The following is a 16,424-nucleotide window of genomic DNA, read 5'->3' on the forward strand; positions in this document are numbered from 1 at the left end:
TAACTGGTGAAATGACTTTTCTTCAAGTATGCTTTCTTTGGAAATTGACAATGATTTTTCAATTTTGAAATGATTTTGATTTTGGAATACTGAACTGTAAGCTGATGTAATAAGAAGTTCCAGGTTAGTACTTACATTAAATAGTCTTTTACTGAATTTCTCGCATTTTTTTTATTGACACAATTAATTGGAAATCGGACTTCGTGTCGTACAATTCATGGGTAATTGTGCTCGTAATTTCACATCGATTTAAAATTACTCGCCCGATTACTCCCCGAATTGTACTCCACTCAGTCCTATTAATGTACCATTACTAATTTATGAATTTATTTATCGCTTGCCTTTTCTATACAGCATTATATCAGAGTTATAGCTAGTATTGATTTAGCTTTACATTAGTATCTTATAGCTCATTGGTTAAAGGGGCAGTATAGACAATATTTTGAAAATTTTGCTCATTAAAGTAACTTTTAATTGTGCTTGCAGATGCACTTGCGACGCAGTTGCTACCCCCTTATGATCGTTTTTTTCCTATCACAGATGTTCTTGGCCGTCAACATCTAAATTTGTTTAAATGATAAATCGAGCGACGTGTGGAAAACAGAAACGTTTACCCAGCCGTTTTTTATATTCAGTTCTGTTTGTTTGTTCTGTAAAAACAGATTCTACTTGATACACTTCTTGTTTCTTGTTTTCACCCACTATTGAAATTTATATATTCCATAACAATATTTAAAATTTAACTATTTGCTATCTTATATGCAAGCTTCTTGTTTGTTGTCCCTAATCCCGTCCCGTGAACACTTGTCCCGTGTGACCTTCACATGGACGCTTACTACTTCTTTGAGAACCATCCAAAGATGCTCTTTCTATTCCCAGCTTCCTCGAGACCTTCGCGCTGGCCAATGGCTTTGAGAAGCTTGGATTGCTCTTTCAGCATCTGGTGTATATCCTCAATCCTACATGATTTTGAAATGAAAAATAACAACATCTTATTGAAGTGTATAGAGCATTTTGCAGTTGAGTGTCGAAAGTATTTGCGCGTTTTCTTTGGTTTTGCTTCAATGCGCTCTGTGATTGAATGGCAAAATGCTCGCCATTTTCTCAACCAATTGACAGGCCTGTAGGCTGGTTTTTGTCCGGGTAAGTTTGTGTTCTCTTTAAACGGACCAAACAGCCGTGGCATAAAAATTTCATCATTAATTCTTTATCTTTGTCAATGTTATATACTGATGATATTGTGATATACGAACTGGTTCAAGACTACAACTGGAAAACCTTCTCCACCAATGAACAGTAAAGTTTAAAGTTACCGAGAAGGTTTTACAATTGTAGTATTCGGGATGTAGGTACGCATGGGTATCTACTATCATATCTAGGTCTACAGCGGTATCGTAATGGATGTGGAGAAGCGCGAGGTTCGATAAGCGGCTGTTCCCAAAGATGCGCGCATGTAGTTGTTCAGTCGGGGCAACGCGCTTGTACTTCTTTCACATTCACATGATGTTACTGGAATACCGCACGCAATTTGCAGCAGAACGCTAACGTTCGGATATATGGCAGCATCACACTCCTTAATTGCCACAGCGGGGCCTCAGTTCCGGTTCCTTTAGTAAGTATCAGACTTTCCACCGCGCAAGCTCCATTTTGAATAACTCCGGTGATGGAAGATCGTCACTGTATTTAGCAATAGCTACCTCGAGGTCCATATTCTTCGCGGAGCAGAGAAAAAACTTGGAACGAGGCCAAGAAGTGATGTGGCAACTGTCGCTGACGGCGAAAACTATTCATCGATACTCATAATGATGTGATCCAGTGAAGGAATCGTTAAGTTCCGTTTGAAAAACTCTTTAGGAGTTTGCGCCTCAGCATCAGAGCGATGCGGTTGTCTCGAAGAAATTCGGGGCATTTCAGCAGCTCAGTACCCAACTTCAGTCTCAGCCTTTAAAACACTTTGTACATAAAGACGGACAAGTTTGTGTCACAAACTTCCCTTTCTTTTCGGTAGAAACTAGCAACTTCTTTGATCATCCCTTGGGCTTCCATGCTGAAGCTTTACTGTAATTCCAGCCAGTTGCGCTATAACCGTTAAAAGGCATGCTGCAAAATTGCCACATAACCAAGTTTAATCGGAATCGAATGAATTATAAGAAATGAATACACGGGGAAGGTAGAGAGCATCCCAAAATAACGACGATGACGACGAGAATTTAAGGCAGTAAATATCTTGTATTTATTCGTCTTTTTTTTTGGATAATACTAATGATTTGTTAATTACAATTAAAAATGTAGACGTGTAACAGTTGTGCGGCCATGCCATTCAGATCGGTTTATCGACGTAAGATATAGGTGGAAAGTTTAGGAAATTGGTTTATTTTTTATACAAATAAATAGAGGTGACATCAGTAATCTTGAACAGTTGCATGAGCAGACCTTGTATGGCCGGTCCTTTTCTGGCAGTGGGGGTGGGGGTGGGCGGGGGGGGGAGGGGTTCGTCCAAACCCCCGATCCACCCCAGCCTACAGGCCTGAATTGGAAGCAAAACTAAAACCAATCTCGACTTGGACGCACGCATTTTCCGCGCTTTATGCCGGCTACATATATTTTCTTTGAATTCTGATTGGTTCACTACGCTTTTTACGTCTGTAGTGATTGGCTAGAGTAATCACTGTGGATTTGGTTTTACAACACTCATTTGAAAACCACTCTAAGACTCTAATGTGACAGTCATGCATTTGATGTAGCTCTAGCTTTTAAGACTGTGGATGACCGAGGTGTGGCCATTCCACTTAAATGATAAACTACTGAAAAAAAACAAAAACAAAAAAAAAACAGATGCAAGCCCCTTGCACACCCTCGACAATCGTCCTATAATCAATTGAGCGACTAGTAATCAGGCTAGAATAGTACTGTCGAAGGTCCCGCCTTGTATTTTCAATAATCTTCAAGGGGAAAATTGTTAAATTTTGCTCTGTGCTCTTTCTGGACTTAAAAGCGTTAACACTGTACTTTGAATCTTGTTCCAGGATCTTTTCAATCATCTGTGCCATTGCTGGGGGAAGGCCGTCATCGTCTCCCTTGGTTTCTGCTTTTCCAAATCCAATGATCTTCTCGTATATCTGATAAAGGAACCAAGCAAAAAAGAAACGAAGAGTGAACCTTTTTGTAAGCTTTAAAAACGTTGTAAGGGTGTTCTGATAAATTGCCTAATTAACTGTTCTAAATATATGCACATAGCACTTTGTATTTATTACGTTGCACAATTACAGTCAACTCTCGCCTTACGGACACTTCGCTATTACGAACACCCCGATAATACGAACAGCAGCTAAATCCCCGGCAAAAAGAGAATAGAGACGTTTGACTGAAATAAATTCCCAATTACGGACTCGCGGCCCCGAGGGTGTCCGCAATAAAGGAAGTTGACTGTAGGTAGTTCCATTTTATGACTCCGTGGATGAAATCCCAAGCAAAGTGTGTCTATCAAAGTTAAATAAGGTTATCAAGCAGGCGCCAGAGCGGATATTAACTTTATACAGGTGGGTAAAATGTATTATTTGGAGTACATGGATAGCGATTTATCCGCTGGATAGACTTATCCGCTCTTTGAACAACCGGGCCCAGTACTTTTGATATTGCTGTCCATTTTCCAAGCAGAATTTTAAAAAGAATTTGTTAACTTTCTCGTGCGGTAGTTGTTATATGCTGACCTTAGTTTGTAGGTTAGAACTCCTGTTTGGAAACTCTTCATGCTTGTCGACCTGAACTCGCCTCAAAATCCACTGAGGAAGAGACTCTTCAATCTCAAGCAACAGCTCAACCTTGATAGAAAACAGATAAATCGAATTCGTAACTCAGGAGTGTGATGTAAGGGAACGTTAGTCAATATTGGATCAGTGTAATACTTTGCAGAACTGAAAAATGGACAAGAAGCGGTTTTAAAAGGTCACATTTTGCGAAATAATTAATCTATGTCTTTAATGCCCATGCCGCTATTGTGTTTTCCATGCAATAACAAATTTATAAAAAAGTTTTCCTTCAAGATTTGCCTTACAGTGAAGGAATTTAAAACGGCGAAAATGTTGAAAAGTTTTGGGTCAAATTTGTCTTGTTCGTGTACTGGCCTTAAAAAACCTAATTTGATGATATTGTGCATTGAATTGACCAAAGCTTAAGCATCATTTATTTCCTTTTTATCTCCTTTTCACTTGGATTTGTGAATAAACGGCTATTACATTACATTACATCACTTGTATATGTTGTCTTATCGAGGTTTTGCGACTCCTCTGTGCTGACGTGTATTGCATTTATTGTGGTAGCACAAACTTGTCAAATGCATACATGTATCTATCAAGGAAAACTTGCTCGTGTTCAACGTATCGTATCGTATCGCATCGTATCGTATTGCATCGTATGGTATCATATCGTAATGTTTTATAGTATTAAATTATTATAGTATACCAGTTTACCTGCATGACGTAACGTTCCATGACGGATTCCTGTTGAATCTTGTCGATGTCGCCAACAGCTAAACCAATCTGTTTTAGAAAATGAAATCGAATAAAATAGTAGTCTTACATTCTCTAACATTCACGTACACGTTTTCTCCTTACTACGAGAAAGCGCAAGCGTGGTAGAAATAAACTAAATAAATAAATAAATAAATAAATAAATAAATAAATAAATAAATAAATAAATAAATAAATAAATAAATAAATAAACCCCTTTATGACTTGCTGGTATATCTAATGCCCCATTCACACCACGGCTAAAACGTTTAAAAGCTGTTTAGTTAAACACAGTTTAAAAGCTGCTTTCGGATTTTGTCGACTGCAGATTTAGCACAAATGAAAGCATAAGTTAAAGTTTACTTGAATCCTATGTCAAACTCAAAGGTTCAGCTTTCTGTTGAAAATTTTCATTTTGTTAAACCTGGTTTAATTAAATATGTTTTGTTGGTGTGGATGGAGCTTAAGTCCTTTGCTGAAAAATTCCCGTCTTCAAAATTTTTCTCTTTCCTAGGATAGCTCCGTTAATCTTTCAGCCAATCGTTCAATATACGAGCAGCCTGAAGGGGTTTATTTATTGTCTCCATATCATACCAGCATGTTCATGAGGATGATAGGCATGGCCAGGACAAACAACACGAAGACAACGTTGACAGCCTCTGGATAGTGCGGTTTCGTGTCCGGCAACATGAAGTCACTCTCATAGTCCAACTCACCCAAAGTCATGGCGAAGGTTTTCATTAAAGCAAATTCAAAGGTTTGGAATTCCTTTGAGAGAGAAGAGGAGGACAATTTAGCAAGGGCAAATTAGAAGAAAGAAGCTTGATTAATCTAAGGTGTGGCATTGCGGGATTCTCGGAATTAGAATACATTTGCGCGTAAAACGTCCACTTTGGTACTTTATTTATTTACTTTATCTAAAGACCAATTATTACTGGCACTTGTCGCGCAACAATGTTGCATTGCAAGTTGCGATTGTCTGTTGCCCGTATTACCGCCTCCGCGCGTAACAAATTTTCATGTTGCAAAAAGTAGAAAGAGCGTCTACTTTCTGCAACATAGAAATTTGGGGCAGCAGTTGGACCAACAAACAATCGCAACTTGCAATGCAACATTGTTGCGCGACAAGTTGAAAAAAAAAAGTGTTGCCCTTATTACTTTGCCTTAAGGAGACAACACGACAGTGCAGCTGAGAGACGAAAAACTTAGCCTCAAACTACCGACACTCTTATTAAACGAAAAAAACACTGACGCACAACCTACTACACAACCACGCTTCCTAAGGATCTGTTAAATGAAGGCATTGTATTATGTGTGACAGTCAGTTAAGGCCGATGCCTCCTAATTCAAAGCAAAAATGTCTTTGTATAAAAAGGCATCGTCCTTAAGAACCCGCGTTTCTCGAACCACCCCGAGATGCGCCGAACGTGTGCGCAGCGGCAAAAAGAGTCATCGCCCTGATATTTTCAAGAAATCGTCCTGATTTGTTATTTTGTTAGATTTTACACAAGACAGATTATTGTATCACCTACCCTGTTGTACATGAGTAAGAAAAACGTTGTCCCAAATGCTACCACGAAGAGGAAGAAGAGAAGCAGTACCTGGAAATGACAAGACAAAAGGTTATTTCCGGTTAAATCTGGATTTCGTAAGGCTCAAACTTGAAACTCGAATTTCAAATTTGAATTTTGCAAAAGTGCGCAATATTGCTTCTTGCAGTTTCGTAAGGAGCGGACAAATTCATAATGCAATTTAAATGTCTCTGCAAATAATATTGCGAACAACAGTTTCAGGATGGACACATGTTACAATTTAGCGATTTCTTGCAATTTTTTAAGCAACATTTTCAAGGATACACGTACACAGGATGGAATTTAGCAAATTACATGCACTGTTACACACAAAGTTGCACCGTATGTCCAAGGCTGACATTTTTTCTACAAAATTTTAGTTTCTTTCATGCGTTATTATGTTAACAGGATGTTTACCTGGGAAAGCGTTTGAAACATGGTCACAAGCATGATCACGTATTTACCATAATACGAAAGTCTGAAGAAAAACAAAACAAAGTGAGTTTATAAACGTCTTCTTAATGTTAGACAAAAACAAAATTCCTCTGATAATCTAATCTACCCTAGATTTTTGTTTCGGTCAACCATGTCGGACATATGTTCCTTGCCAGTAACAATGTCAGAGAACAACAAACAAGAGTCGAATTTCGGCACCGGAATCTCTTTACCGTGTCCAATTTACCTTTAGTTATCAATTCTGTTGATAAACCAAACATTCGTTTCCACTCCCCCACCGACGCAGCACCACAGTTCTTTAGAAATCCTTATCCATTTGCTTTGAAATTTTACAGGCAACAACAAGGAAAACAAAAACTGCTCTATTAAACTGAGCTCCCGTTGTCATATTGCTGGACGTTTGTCACATATGAAAGAAAATCGACCTTTCTCGCTAAAAGTCTCTCTTTTCCTCAATTGATAGAACACCCGACCGGTTGATTGAAGATCGTGGGTTCGGTTTCCTTCGTCGGGTATTCGTGTTCATGATATACATAACACAGTTTGGTTGCTGTTATCGTAGCTACAGTTTTACAGACCTTCTGAAGTACAGGACAAGATTGAGCCAAGCAAAGAACAGAGAGAAGGCGGCTACTTCAGCTTTGTAGTGTGACTTGCAAGCACAAACAGGAAACACGAACACCAAAGCAGACACGTAGATCAGCAACTCGATGTAGTTCGTTACAGAGGCCAAGTATTTCAGGCGCTGTATTTGAAAGTAAAAAAAAAATGCAATGTGTTTGTTTTGTTTTCTGGATTGGTTTTCATTTTTCAGCTGAGTTTCAAAAAGTAAGGTGTGGTTACTTTGGTAATTTGCTTCATAGCGCTCTGTGACTTGGTTGGCAAATCTCGCGCCACGTTCTCAACCAATGAGAAGCAAAACCAAAGCCAATCGTGACTTGCACGAACACGTTTTCATTTTATTTATTTATTCAGCTATTTATTTATTTATTTATTTATTTATTTATACAGGAGCATCTGATTTAGCTCTCGCGCTTTACGACCGTTACATGTATATGGTTCGAGTTCAGATTGGTTCATTTGCGCTGTTTAAGTCTTGTGATTGGCTACAGTAACTTACTTTGTTTTTCCCGAGGTTTCCTGACCCGAGGTTTTCCAAATGATCACGATTTGAAGACTAAAACCTAGCGTACGAAGTTCCGCCGAAGACTAACAAAGACAACCGAAGTCTCCCGATAATTCATCAGCTTAGTTCAATTTAGCCTCGTAGTTCAACTGATCAAGCTCTCCCGAAACTCACCAAGGTGTTATGAACATTCAAAGACTTCACCTCACCGGAAGACTTCTGAAGATTCTCGAAGTGATTAAAACACAAGTCACAAACCTCAAAATGTTTTCGTGAAGATTTTTTCAGATACGCAATTCAGAGTTTGTTTTTCGTTATTTTGAAGTTGGGCATACTTGGAACTGAAAAGAGGTGTAAAGATAAACAATGAATACGCTTACCTGTCTGAAAAATTGCACTAGTTCCTTTATGAGGTGAATCAGGGCGAAGACTAGCACAATGTAATGGAGAACCACAACAGTCTAGAGGCAAGGATGGAACACAGCACATATATAAGTATTAGACAGAGCCCTTTTTGCATTTGAACATACTGATGCTGCTGCTGCTGCTGCTGCTGCTGCTGCTACTGCTACTGCTACTGCTACTGCTACTGCTACTGCTACTGCTACTGCTACTACTACTACTACTACTACTACTGCTACTGCTGCTGCTGCTGCTGCTGCTGTTGTCGTTTCTTCTACTACTAATACTACTACTACTGCTACTACCACAGCCATTACAGTACAGAATATACTAATATGCGCTACTGCGAGTCTAAGAAAGATACTTTTGCGTCACCTTGTCGTCAGTGTTGCATGTGTTGTTTTCATCGTGCCACTCCTGCCGAGATGAATTGTACAAGTCAGTTTAACCATGATGGAGAAAAGATGCCACTTACAAGAGAGATGGGAATGGGAGAGAATATAGAATGCATTGTGAAGACGACAATGCTGTTCCTTGAAAAAAGTCAGATATCAGTAGTAAAGATAAGAAAAATTTCAACAGCAAAATCGGGACTGAAAAACTGCAACAGGAAAAAAAAAGCGAGCAAATGTCCTAGGCCAAAACCAAAGTATTAAGTACACAACTAACCATTCAAAAAACTAGCAGCATATATAAACCTGCAGGCCAAGCGCGTGAATCTCGTACAACCGGAGCCAAGCGCGGGAAACTCTTACAATCGGTGCCAAGCGCAAGAAAACATTGAACCAACGCAGTGACAGCGCGGGAAAACATGGAATTGCTATGCCAAGTAATTAAATCAAACACTCATTGTTCTACCACTTACTGATTCAAGAGTAGGAATTTGTGGTGTACTGTTGCAGAAGTGATAATTGCTGCACAGCTTACAAATGTTGATCTTAAGGTAAACTGCCAGAGCGGTGAACGGCAGCAGAAATGCCAGATACAGTGACAGATTAACGATAAATGTTATCCAACCAAACTTCTTCCTGATGAAAAAAAACAAAAAAAAAAAAAAACAAAAAAACAATAGAGTGTTCATGTGGAAATCTGCCATTACATTTAAGAAAAACTGAATCTTTAAAGGAATTTAAGAATCGCCTTAAATCCTTATTACACCTGAAGGTTTTTACACCTGAAGGATATTACTACATTCTCTTGATTTGTTCTTTTTCTTTTATCATATTTCTAGTTTAGTTACTGTACATATTTTCCACTTGATTATGTATGTATGTAGTTATTTTTTGACTTTAGTGCTGTTTTTACTTTTAGTTAACGTAGGCTTTAGGTAACCCTCCAGTGAGGGACTTAGGTGCTGTTTAGGGTTTCCTGTCAATACTTGTTCTTTGTGTTGCCAAACTATTAAAGTAAAGTAAATCCACTATATCCGAACCAAACTGAACCAAAAGCTCACCATTTGATGTTCATGAGAACGTAACACACTGGATGCGTCAAACAATTCTCCCGGCGTCGTTCCGCCATAGTCTTTGGAGAGAAAAAAATAATACAACGTTATCATTGTTTATAAGAACTTTACAGGAAATATAATGTTCCAACATAGGCTTTTTTGAAGTGTATACGCAGGAATAACAAACATTTCTGTCACCATGATGAAAAAGCAAAACGATGCATCTTATTCCCAAGTATGAAATAAGGCTGAGGTGGAGACAGTTCATGCATGTTGCATACTGTATCTTTCTTATTTCATCATCTTTGCGTGTGAACAAAAAATTGGATGCCTCTGCTCGACCGCAGTCCATTCTAAATATAATGAAGTTTTATTTTGCTATCTTTTTTGCTAGTAGGGCAGTTCATTTCCTTCTATTTTCTTGACCATGAAGATCGGTTTAGTGTTATAACCTAGCTCAGCGATTTCCCGTTTACTAGTACTTTTTTCTTTTTTTTCATTAATGATCCCAAAAATATATATATAAAATACAGGATAAAGAGAAGAATATATAAAAAAAGAATTGTCAGGAGTGGGATTCGATCCCACGCCTACAAGAGTAGACTGCGACCTGAACGCAGCGCCTTTGACCGCTCGGCCATCCTGACAAGTTAAATAACAGACTGCACAAGTATCTCACCTTGAGGGCATCAAGAGAGTGCTCCAACGGACTTGATGAATTCTGCTTTCCTTGTATCATACTTAAATTGTACGTTATCTGTCAAAATTTACCAAAATTACAACAAGATAAATTTTGGCTAGGATTGTAGATAAAAGCCCTGTGAGATCCAAATATGTTAATTTTGGTGCTCCACTTGAGATCTAATGCTAGAGAATTCTCATTCTCCATTCTCCATCAGGCCACATCAGCCCTTTGGCTTCCCGATGTCTTAAACCTACTCATAAAAAAAGTGTATCTATGTCTATGCAGTCTGAATACTAAGTTTCTGGAGAGTTTTTCTCCCGAGATATCTTGATTTAAAGGGATCTAGGTAAAACTCGATTCCTTAATTAAAAGAGGACCTTAATACTTTTAGATGACTTGTCAGGTTACCTTGAAATCTTTACTGCTTGGGTCACCATCTCGTTCAATACACTGGTCAAGAACGCGCTAGAGAATAAAAGCATTCATTTCAACCACTGCTTCGGTACAGGCTCAAAATCAAAACATTAAACTTCCTTATCTGAAATTCAGTTTTCTCGACTGAAGGCTTAAGCGTAAAAAAACACAATCAGCTTAGCGGATCTACTCTGTACCCCACAGCGAAAGGAAAAGTACTGATTTTGTCTGGTCCGAAAATAACTGCAACACATGAACTGATACAGCCGTGACTGACGACATGTAAGTGTACCGTACTGCTTCATAAGTGATACATTATCGCTCTGGAAGTTAATTCAATATTCAGAGGTCTTCTTTCAGTTTTTATTCAATACCTCTGCCACGTCAGGCATTTTTTCCACCAGTGTCTGTATCTGAGAGAATCCTCCACCAACTGCAGCAGCTAGCACCTCCGTCCACCTGTCAGTTGACAATAACCGTTACTTATTACGAATGTATGTTTCTAAATGGTACAATCCTCATCAACTTGGCTGCACCTCACAGGAAGAATTTTGTTGTTGTTTGTAATACGAAACAGCTTGGAAAACGTTGCGCCAGTTGCGTACAACTATCATTGTAATGTGAAATTTTGCAAATAGTTTGCAGGTTAGACTGCCCACGTTGTCGTTAGTGTCTAGCCTATTTAGCACTGATGTTTTTGAAATCATTCTTATAATGCTTCGGTCGCGACTTGAAAGTTTTTACGCGTTATAGCGAGCTGGCGTAAGAGTCGTTGATCACACGATAGCATGTGCAAGTTGATGTACATAAAGGCTATAGTGATCACTTATTCGTCAAGTTTGCCTACCTGCTATGTTCGATTATTGCCATGGCAACCTCATCTTTGTCATTGGAGATGGCGAGATCAAGAACATTCTGGTTATACTTGTTCAACAGGATTTCTTGTTCTTTCACCGACAGCAGATAGGACACGAGAGACGCGTGGCCGGTGGTGGCGGCCAGATTTAGGGCCGTGTTCTGGGTACAAGAAAAAAAAGAATATCACGTGACAATTTAGGATCCCACACATAATTAAGGGAGGTACCCCTTTGTCCTAAGAGCTACGTTTCGTTACCTGATGTTTATCAACAGCATTCAAACATTCAGGGTGTGCCTCCAGTATGTACTCCACGCAGCGCTCAGAGCCGTTTACGGCAGCCATGTGGAGTGGAGTGCGGTCATGATGATCCCTGGAAAATAATATATATTACAAACAGTAGTAAATATTTCACTCAATAAATGGACTACATTGGTTGACAGGGGCCCATTTCTCGAAAGTCCCGGTAACTTACCGGGCCCGATAAGTGATTTTGGTGATAAATGTTTCTTAAAAGAAGTCAATTTTTGTTAGCTTTGAAAACTAAATTTCAAACTGGCCTCGGTTGTTCAAAGAGGGGATAATTCTATCCAGCCAACAACATGTAATGCATTTTATCCACTGGACAGCGGCATATAGAGTTATCCGCACTTTGAACAACCGGGTCCAGACCTATATTTAAGTAAAGGACAAATTTATTGATTGATTGCTTGATTGATTGATTGATTTATCAACAGAGTTGACAACTCAAGGTAAATTTTCCACCGTAAACTAAAGGGATTCGAGTGCTAATGTTTCGAGCGTTAGCCTTTCGTCCGAGCGAATCAAGGAATTGTGGTTGTTTGTGTTTATATAGTGAGCAATGGAGCTACACTTTAGGTGGTTGGTTAGATGATTCAACGATTTGAAAAAAAAAAACGAAAGAATAGCCTCTTTTAGGCGTTGAGAAAGTGGAGAGCGGCGCGAAGTAATTTGCAATGCGTCCGAATGGAGAGGAGCGGAAAAACGAGAAGAGACTGGGTAGAGGGGTCTTCTCTCTCCAGTTTCCTCGCTTTTCTTATTCGATCACATCGCAATAGGCCAATCCGAGTTTCTTTGAACCTCATTGTAAAAGCGAGGCTAAGTGCAAAGTTTTTGTTATGAAAATTAGTTTTCATTCATATGCAAACAAATGTAATTTTCATATGAAAAACTTTGCACTTAGCCTTGCTTTCATAATGAGGTTCACAGCAACTCGAAAATGGCCTATTTTCTTTGCGGCGCTACCCACTTTCTGAACGCCTGGAATATTCTAATGAAATAAAGGACGAACTTAAAAAAACGAGGAAACGCATGAATATTTTTGTAAAAAGATAGAAAGAGATTATTGCAACATAACGCACGCAAACAAAAACGTTTATTTTCACTGAACTGACCTTTCAATAGTAGCTCCTTCCGTCAGCAGTAGCTGAGCAATCTGCGCATGTCCCTCGTGGCAAGCATAGTGCAGAGGTGTCTTGCCCTGGTTGTTTTGCAAATTTATCATTCGAACATTTCTTTTATTGAGCAGTGTTTGCGCAATCTCTAGCCAACCATATCTAGAGAAATAAGAACATTTCACAGGTAAAGCTTTCAATGCAAAGCAATTACGTACAATATTTTTGTGATTTTTATGTTTAAGTTATTCGAATATCAGCCCCTAACTCCTTCAGAGAGGAGGGGAAGACCTCGAATGAACAATAGGCACACTCTATTTCATATTCACTCTACTTATGACCTAAGTTCTTTGGTATTGTGGGTGATAACCTGTATAGTTGTAAGTGCGCTGTCTTACCTTGCAACGATATGAAGAGGTGTATCGAGTGAGTCTGATGTGACTTGAGCTGCTGCCTTGTTCTTGTTGATGAACAGCGCGATGTGCTGTAGAAAAATAGGACGTTATTAGATTCATTTATTGCGATATTCCGAATGATCAGTTGTTGATCGTTGAGCAACCGTAAAGAGTTTCACTAACTACTAACACTGGATATAACCAATCTACCCAGCACTTTGTCTTTTAAAATAGCGAAGATGTAGTTTCGTTTAGTCTGAGAATTTTACAGACGTTTGTTAGAACAAGAACGGACAAGTTTTTCCCGTCTCCTTACGAACAGTTTGCAAAAATCACTGAATTTTACGGAACTACGCTTGAAGACTCTCAAACTTGGCCTTTTTACTAATTCATAGTTTAAGGTGCTTTGCCTTTCCAGCAGTGTCAATGGTTTCTCGTTACCAGGCCTACACGGCATCAAAATTATAAATCACCGTGGTAAAGGTCCATTACTTAATATCAGGAATCAACTTTATCATTTATAAGCTTTAATAACCCACTCTGCGCTGCACGCCAGGTTGCTTAAAAAATCTCGCTGGACTACAAATGAGAGCAGGTGGGTTGTTTAACGTGGGTTTTGTTTTTACCTGCAAGTATCCTGCACGAGCTGCATAATGCACAGGTGTGTACCCAGACACATCTTTGTCGATCACTAAGGCCTTTGACGCAGAGCTCTGAAAGAGTGCAGAAAGAGTCAAGTTATAACAGTACGACGCATGACGGATACCTCGTATTTCGTTAAAAGATTAATTAACAATTCATGAAAAGCAAACCAAGGAAATCACTACCGTGAATGAGGTTCGGAAATGTGGTCTTAATTATCATAAAATTTGGTGAGCTTTGGGATCAAGAATGGCCGTTTAGAGACACGCACCTACTAGGTGTACTGCACATGAACGCAGGAGAAAAGGAGAGGAACGAATTAACCCTCTCATCCCTAACAGTGATCAGCATCAAATTTCTCTTTATAATATCAATCCTTATTCAACCCCTGAGGTCATGAGAATTAAGGATATGATCACTCAAGGTAATTTTCGTGATATTCTAATAACTTCTCCCCAGTACTTTTATAAGAAAATATGGGTATAAGATAGGAGAATTTGTTCTTTGATATTAGGGTTTAAAGGGTTAAATAAAATGATGCTAAAGCCGCTAAAAAAACAATTTACGTACATAAACTAGGAAATCATTTTTTATATTATAACCTTGATCAAAGCCTCCATTGTGGACGAATTCCCAATAGCCACATGCAAAGCTGATCGCAGTTCCACATCTTTAAGTGTGATGTCGGCTCCTCGGTCCATGAGAAGCTGAACAGTAGATGTACCCCCCTCAGAGGCTGCTAAGAACAGAGGGGTGCGGCCTTGACTGTCACGCGGATCCACCGGGGCACCCTGAAAACAAAGAGACTTAGAGTCAGTGTACTTTTAGACCGTATGACCGTATTGTACTCTTTTAAGCGAGGAATGATAGGCTAGTGGATATGAATATTAGACATCAATCGATGAGGTCGGGAGGAAGTTGGTTCGAGTCCTGATGACCTTGTTTTGAGTCCTAAGACAGAACACTTTGTTGAATATCAACATGACTGGCTCATGCACGTTTTCCAGATCTTAACACGTTTACTTGTATTTACTTTGAGCTCTGATTAGATCACTGTGTTCCTTGAGCCTGCTGTGATGTGGTAGAAATCTTACTAAATTGAAAGTCGTTCTATAAAAAAATCGCATTGCTTTAGTTGGTGTGAAATGGAGGATTCGAACTCTTGACAACTGTACCTAACTCAAACGTCTTGAGTAGTTTCTGAAATTTATATACCTGGTCCAACAAGAAGTTGACTACAGTCACGTGATTGTTAAGTGCCGCTCGGTGCAGTGGGACCATTCCCTGATCATCCAGGATCTCGGCTTTACATACTTCAATGTCTTCTGTGGTCATTAATTGAACAATCTCAAGCGATCCTTGTGAACAGGCCAGGTGGAACGCTGTACTGTTGTCTGATTCCTAGAAAGCAACAAATGGCTATTATACACTTGTCAATTTTAAGTTTTGAGGGAGCAAGAATACCCAGCAGATGTAAGGCATTATACAATCAAACCTTCTTCATGGACTAAAGGTAAACAACAAACCCCTTTTGTAGGAGCCAACTGACTATACTGGACGGTTCTAATCCAGGAATTGTGGTCCCTCCACGGAAAACTGTCCTCAGAAACGCAATCTCGTATCCAGAGTCCTCAGGCTCTTTGGCCAGCGGTTGGTCGCCAGGAGAGACTCTGGGGTACTGGAATTTTATTACCGCAGGATTTCTGCGGTAAAACAATGCAAACTGTTACGGGGCAGCCAATCAAAAAAAATATTTTTTTTCGAATTCTCCAGAGTCTCTCCTGGGGCCCACCCGCTGATCAAAAAGCCTGAGGACTCTGGGTACGACATTGTCAGAAACGTGAAAGATCGAGATTTGTGAACAGACAACTCATTATACATTTTAAAAGGTGATGATTTGACTTGATCTCAATCAATCAATTAATCAATCAACCAATCAAAGTCATTGTTACCTTCTGTCGACGCACATTTGATCCCAGCTTCAAACACAGCCCTACAATCTGAGGAGAGATGAGCTATCCGTTAAGGCCAATTACTGTTTGTTTTGTTTTGTTTACGAGTGTGTTTGTCTATCCTTGTTTGTTTATGTTTGGTTGTTTATTTGCTTGTTTCTTTGTTTGAGCTTAGTTGTTTGGTATCATTCGTTTTTGTTTGTTTGATGTTTTGCAATGGCTAATTTTTGCTTAACATGTCTGTTTGTTGGATATGCTTGCTTGCCCTTTAAGTCAGTTTTCTGTTCAGTTTTTTTTTTCTTTGTATTTCAAATGATGTTGGTTTCGTGTCTTACCGGCAGTATTCCGCTATCCACTGCAAGATGAAGTAATGTGCTCCCTTCAATATCAGCATTGCAAATGAGACTTTCCACATCCAGTTGTTTTTCCTCGACTGCGATAAAAACCAAAGTGGCAATCACTATAGCAGGTCTAGCTGGCTTCCTTAAACCGAAAGGGAGGAGGGGGGGTGGGGGAAGGGGGGTTTTGGGAGGGAGGTGCATACGATGGGCTGGC

The 16,424-nt window shown here is 39.3% G+C and overlaps 1 protein-coding gene and 1 non-coding gene across 8 annotated transcripts in view; both read right to left on the minus strand.

The window, feature by feature from the left end:
• Nucleotides 1–131: 131 nt before the first annotated feature.
• Nucleotides 132–16,424, minus strand: part of LOC146468580 (transient receptor potential cation channel subfamily A member 1-like) — a 37,635-nt gene continuing 21,342 nt past the window's right edge. For all 7 annotated transcript variants that reach the window (XM_085124283.1, XM_085124284.1, XM_085124282.1 and 4 more), the window contains 24 exons: nucleotides 16,205–16,302; nucleotides 15,870–15,917; nucleotides 15,133–15,318; nucleotides 14,520–14,708; nucleotides 13,902–13,988; nucleotides 13,279–13,364; nucleotides 12,881–13,042; nucleotides 11,724–11,838; nucleotides 11,457–11,626; nucleotides 10,984–11,068; nucleotides 10,604–10,660; nucleotides 10,190–10,267; nucleotides 9,517–9,587; nucleotides 8,929–9,091; nucleotides 8,439–8,480; nucleotides 8,042–8,122; nucleotides 7,114–7,280; nucleotides 6,497–6,557; nucleotides 6,041–6,109; nucleotides 5,103–5,276; nucleotides 4,470–4,538; nucleotides 3,711–3,821; nucleotides 3,010–3,119; nucleotides 132–959 (listed from right to left, as the gene is read on the minus strand). In XM_085124283.1, coding sequence (XP_084980409.1) covers nucleotides 836–959; nucleotides 3,010–3,119; nucleotides 3,711–3,821; nucleotides 4,470–4,538; nucleotides 5,103–5,276; nucleotides 6,041–6,109; nucleotides 6,497–6,557; nucleotides 7,114–7,280; nucleotides 8,042–8,122; nucleotides 8,439–8,480; nucleotides 8,929–9,091; nucleotides 9,517–9,587; nucleotides 10,190–10,267; nucleotides 10,604–10,660; nucleotides 10,984–11,068; nucleotides 11,457–11,626; nucleotides 11,724–11,838; nucleotides 12,881–13,042; nucleotides 13,279–13,364; nucleotides 13,902–13,988; nucleotides 14,520–14,708; nucleotides 15,133–15,318; nucleotides 15,870–15,917; nucleotides 16,205–16,302 — 2,603 coding nt within the window. In that variant the 3' untranslated portion in view covers nucleotides 132–835. The remainder of the gene's footprint in view (nucleotides 960–3,009; nucleotides 3,120–3,710; nucleotides 3,822–4,469; nucleotides 4,539–5,102; nucleotides 5,277–6,040; nucleotides 6,110–6,496; nucleotides 6,558–7,113; nucleotides 7,281–8,041; nucleotides 8,123–8,438; nucleotides 8,481–8,928; nucleotides 9,092–9,516; nucleotides 9,588–10,189; nucleotides 10,268–10,603; nucleotides 10,661–10,983; nucleotides 11,069–11,456; nucleotides 11,627–11,723; nucleotides 11,839–12,880; nucleotides 13,043–13,278; nucleotides 13,365–13,901; nucleotides 13,989–14,519; nucleotides 14,709–15,132; nucleotides 15,319–15,869; nucleotides 15,918–16,204; nucleotides 16,303–16,424) is intronic.
• On the minus strand, nucleotides 10,074–10,157 carry Trnal-cag (transfer RNA leucine (anticodon CAG)). Its single transcript has one exon. It is a non-coding gene; the product is annotated as a tRNA-Leu (tRNA).

This window comes from Pavona decussata, unplaced genomic scaffold (genome assembly GCF_977016875.1).
Source record: "Pavona decussata unplaced genomic scaffold, jaPavDecu1.1 SCAFFOLD_130, whole genome shotgun sequence".
Lineage (NCBI taxonomy): Eukaryota > Metazoa > Cnidaria > Anthozoa > Scleractinia > Agariciidae > Pavona > Pavona decussata.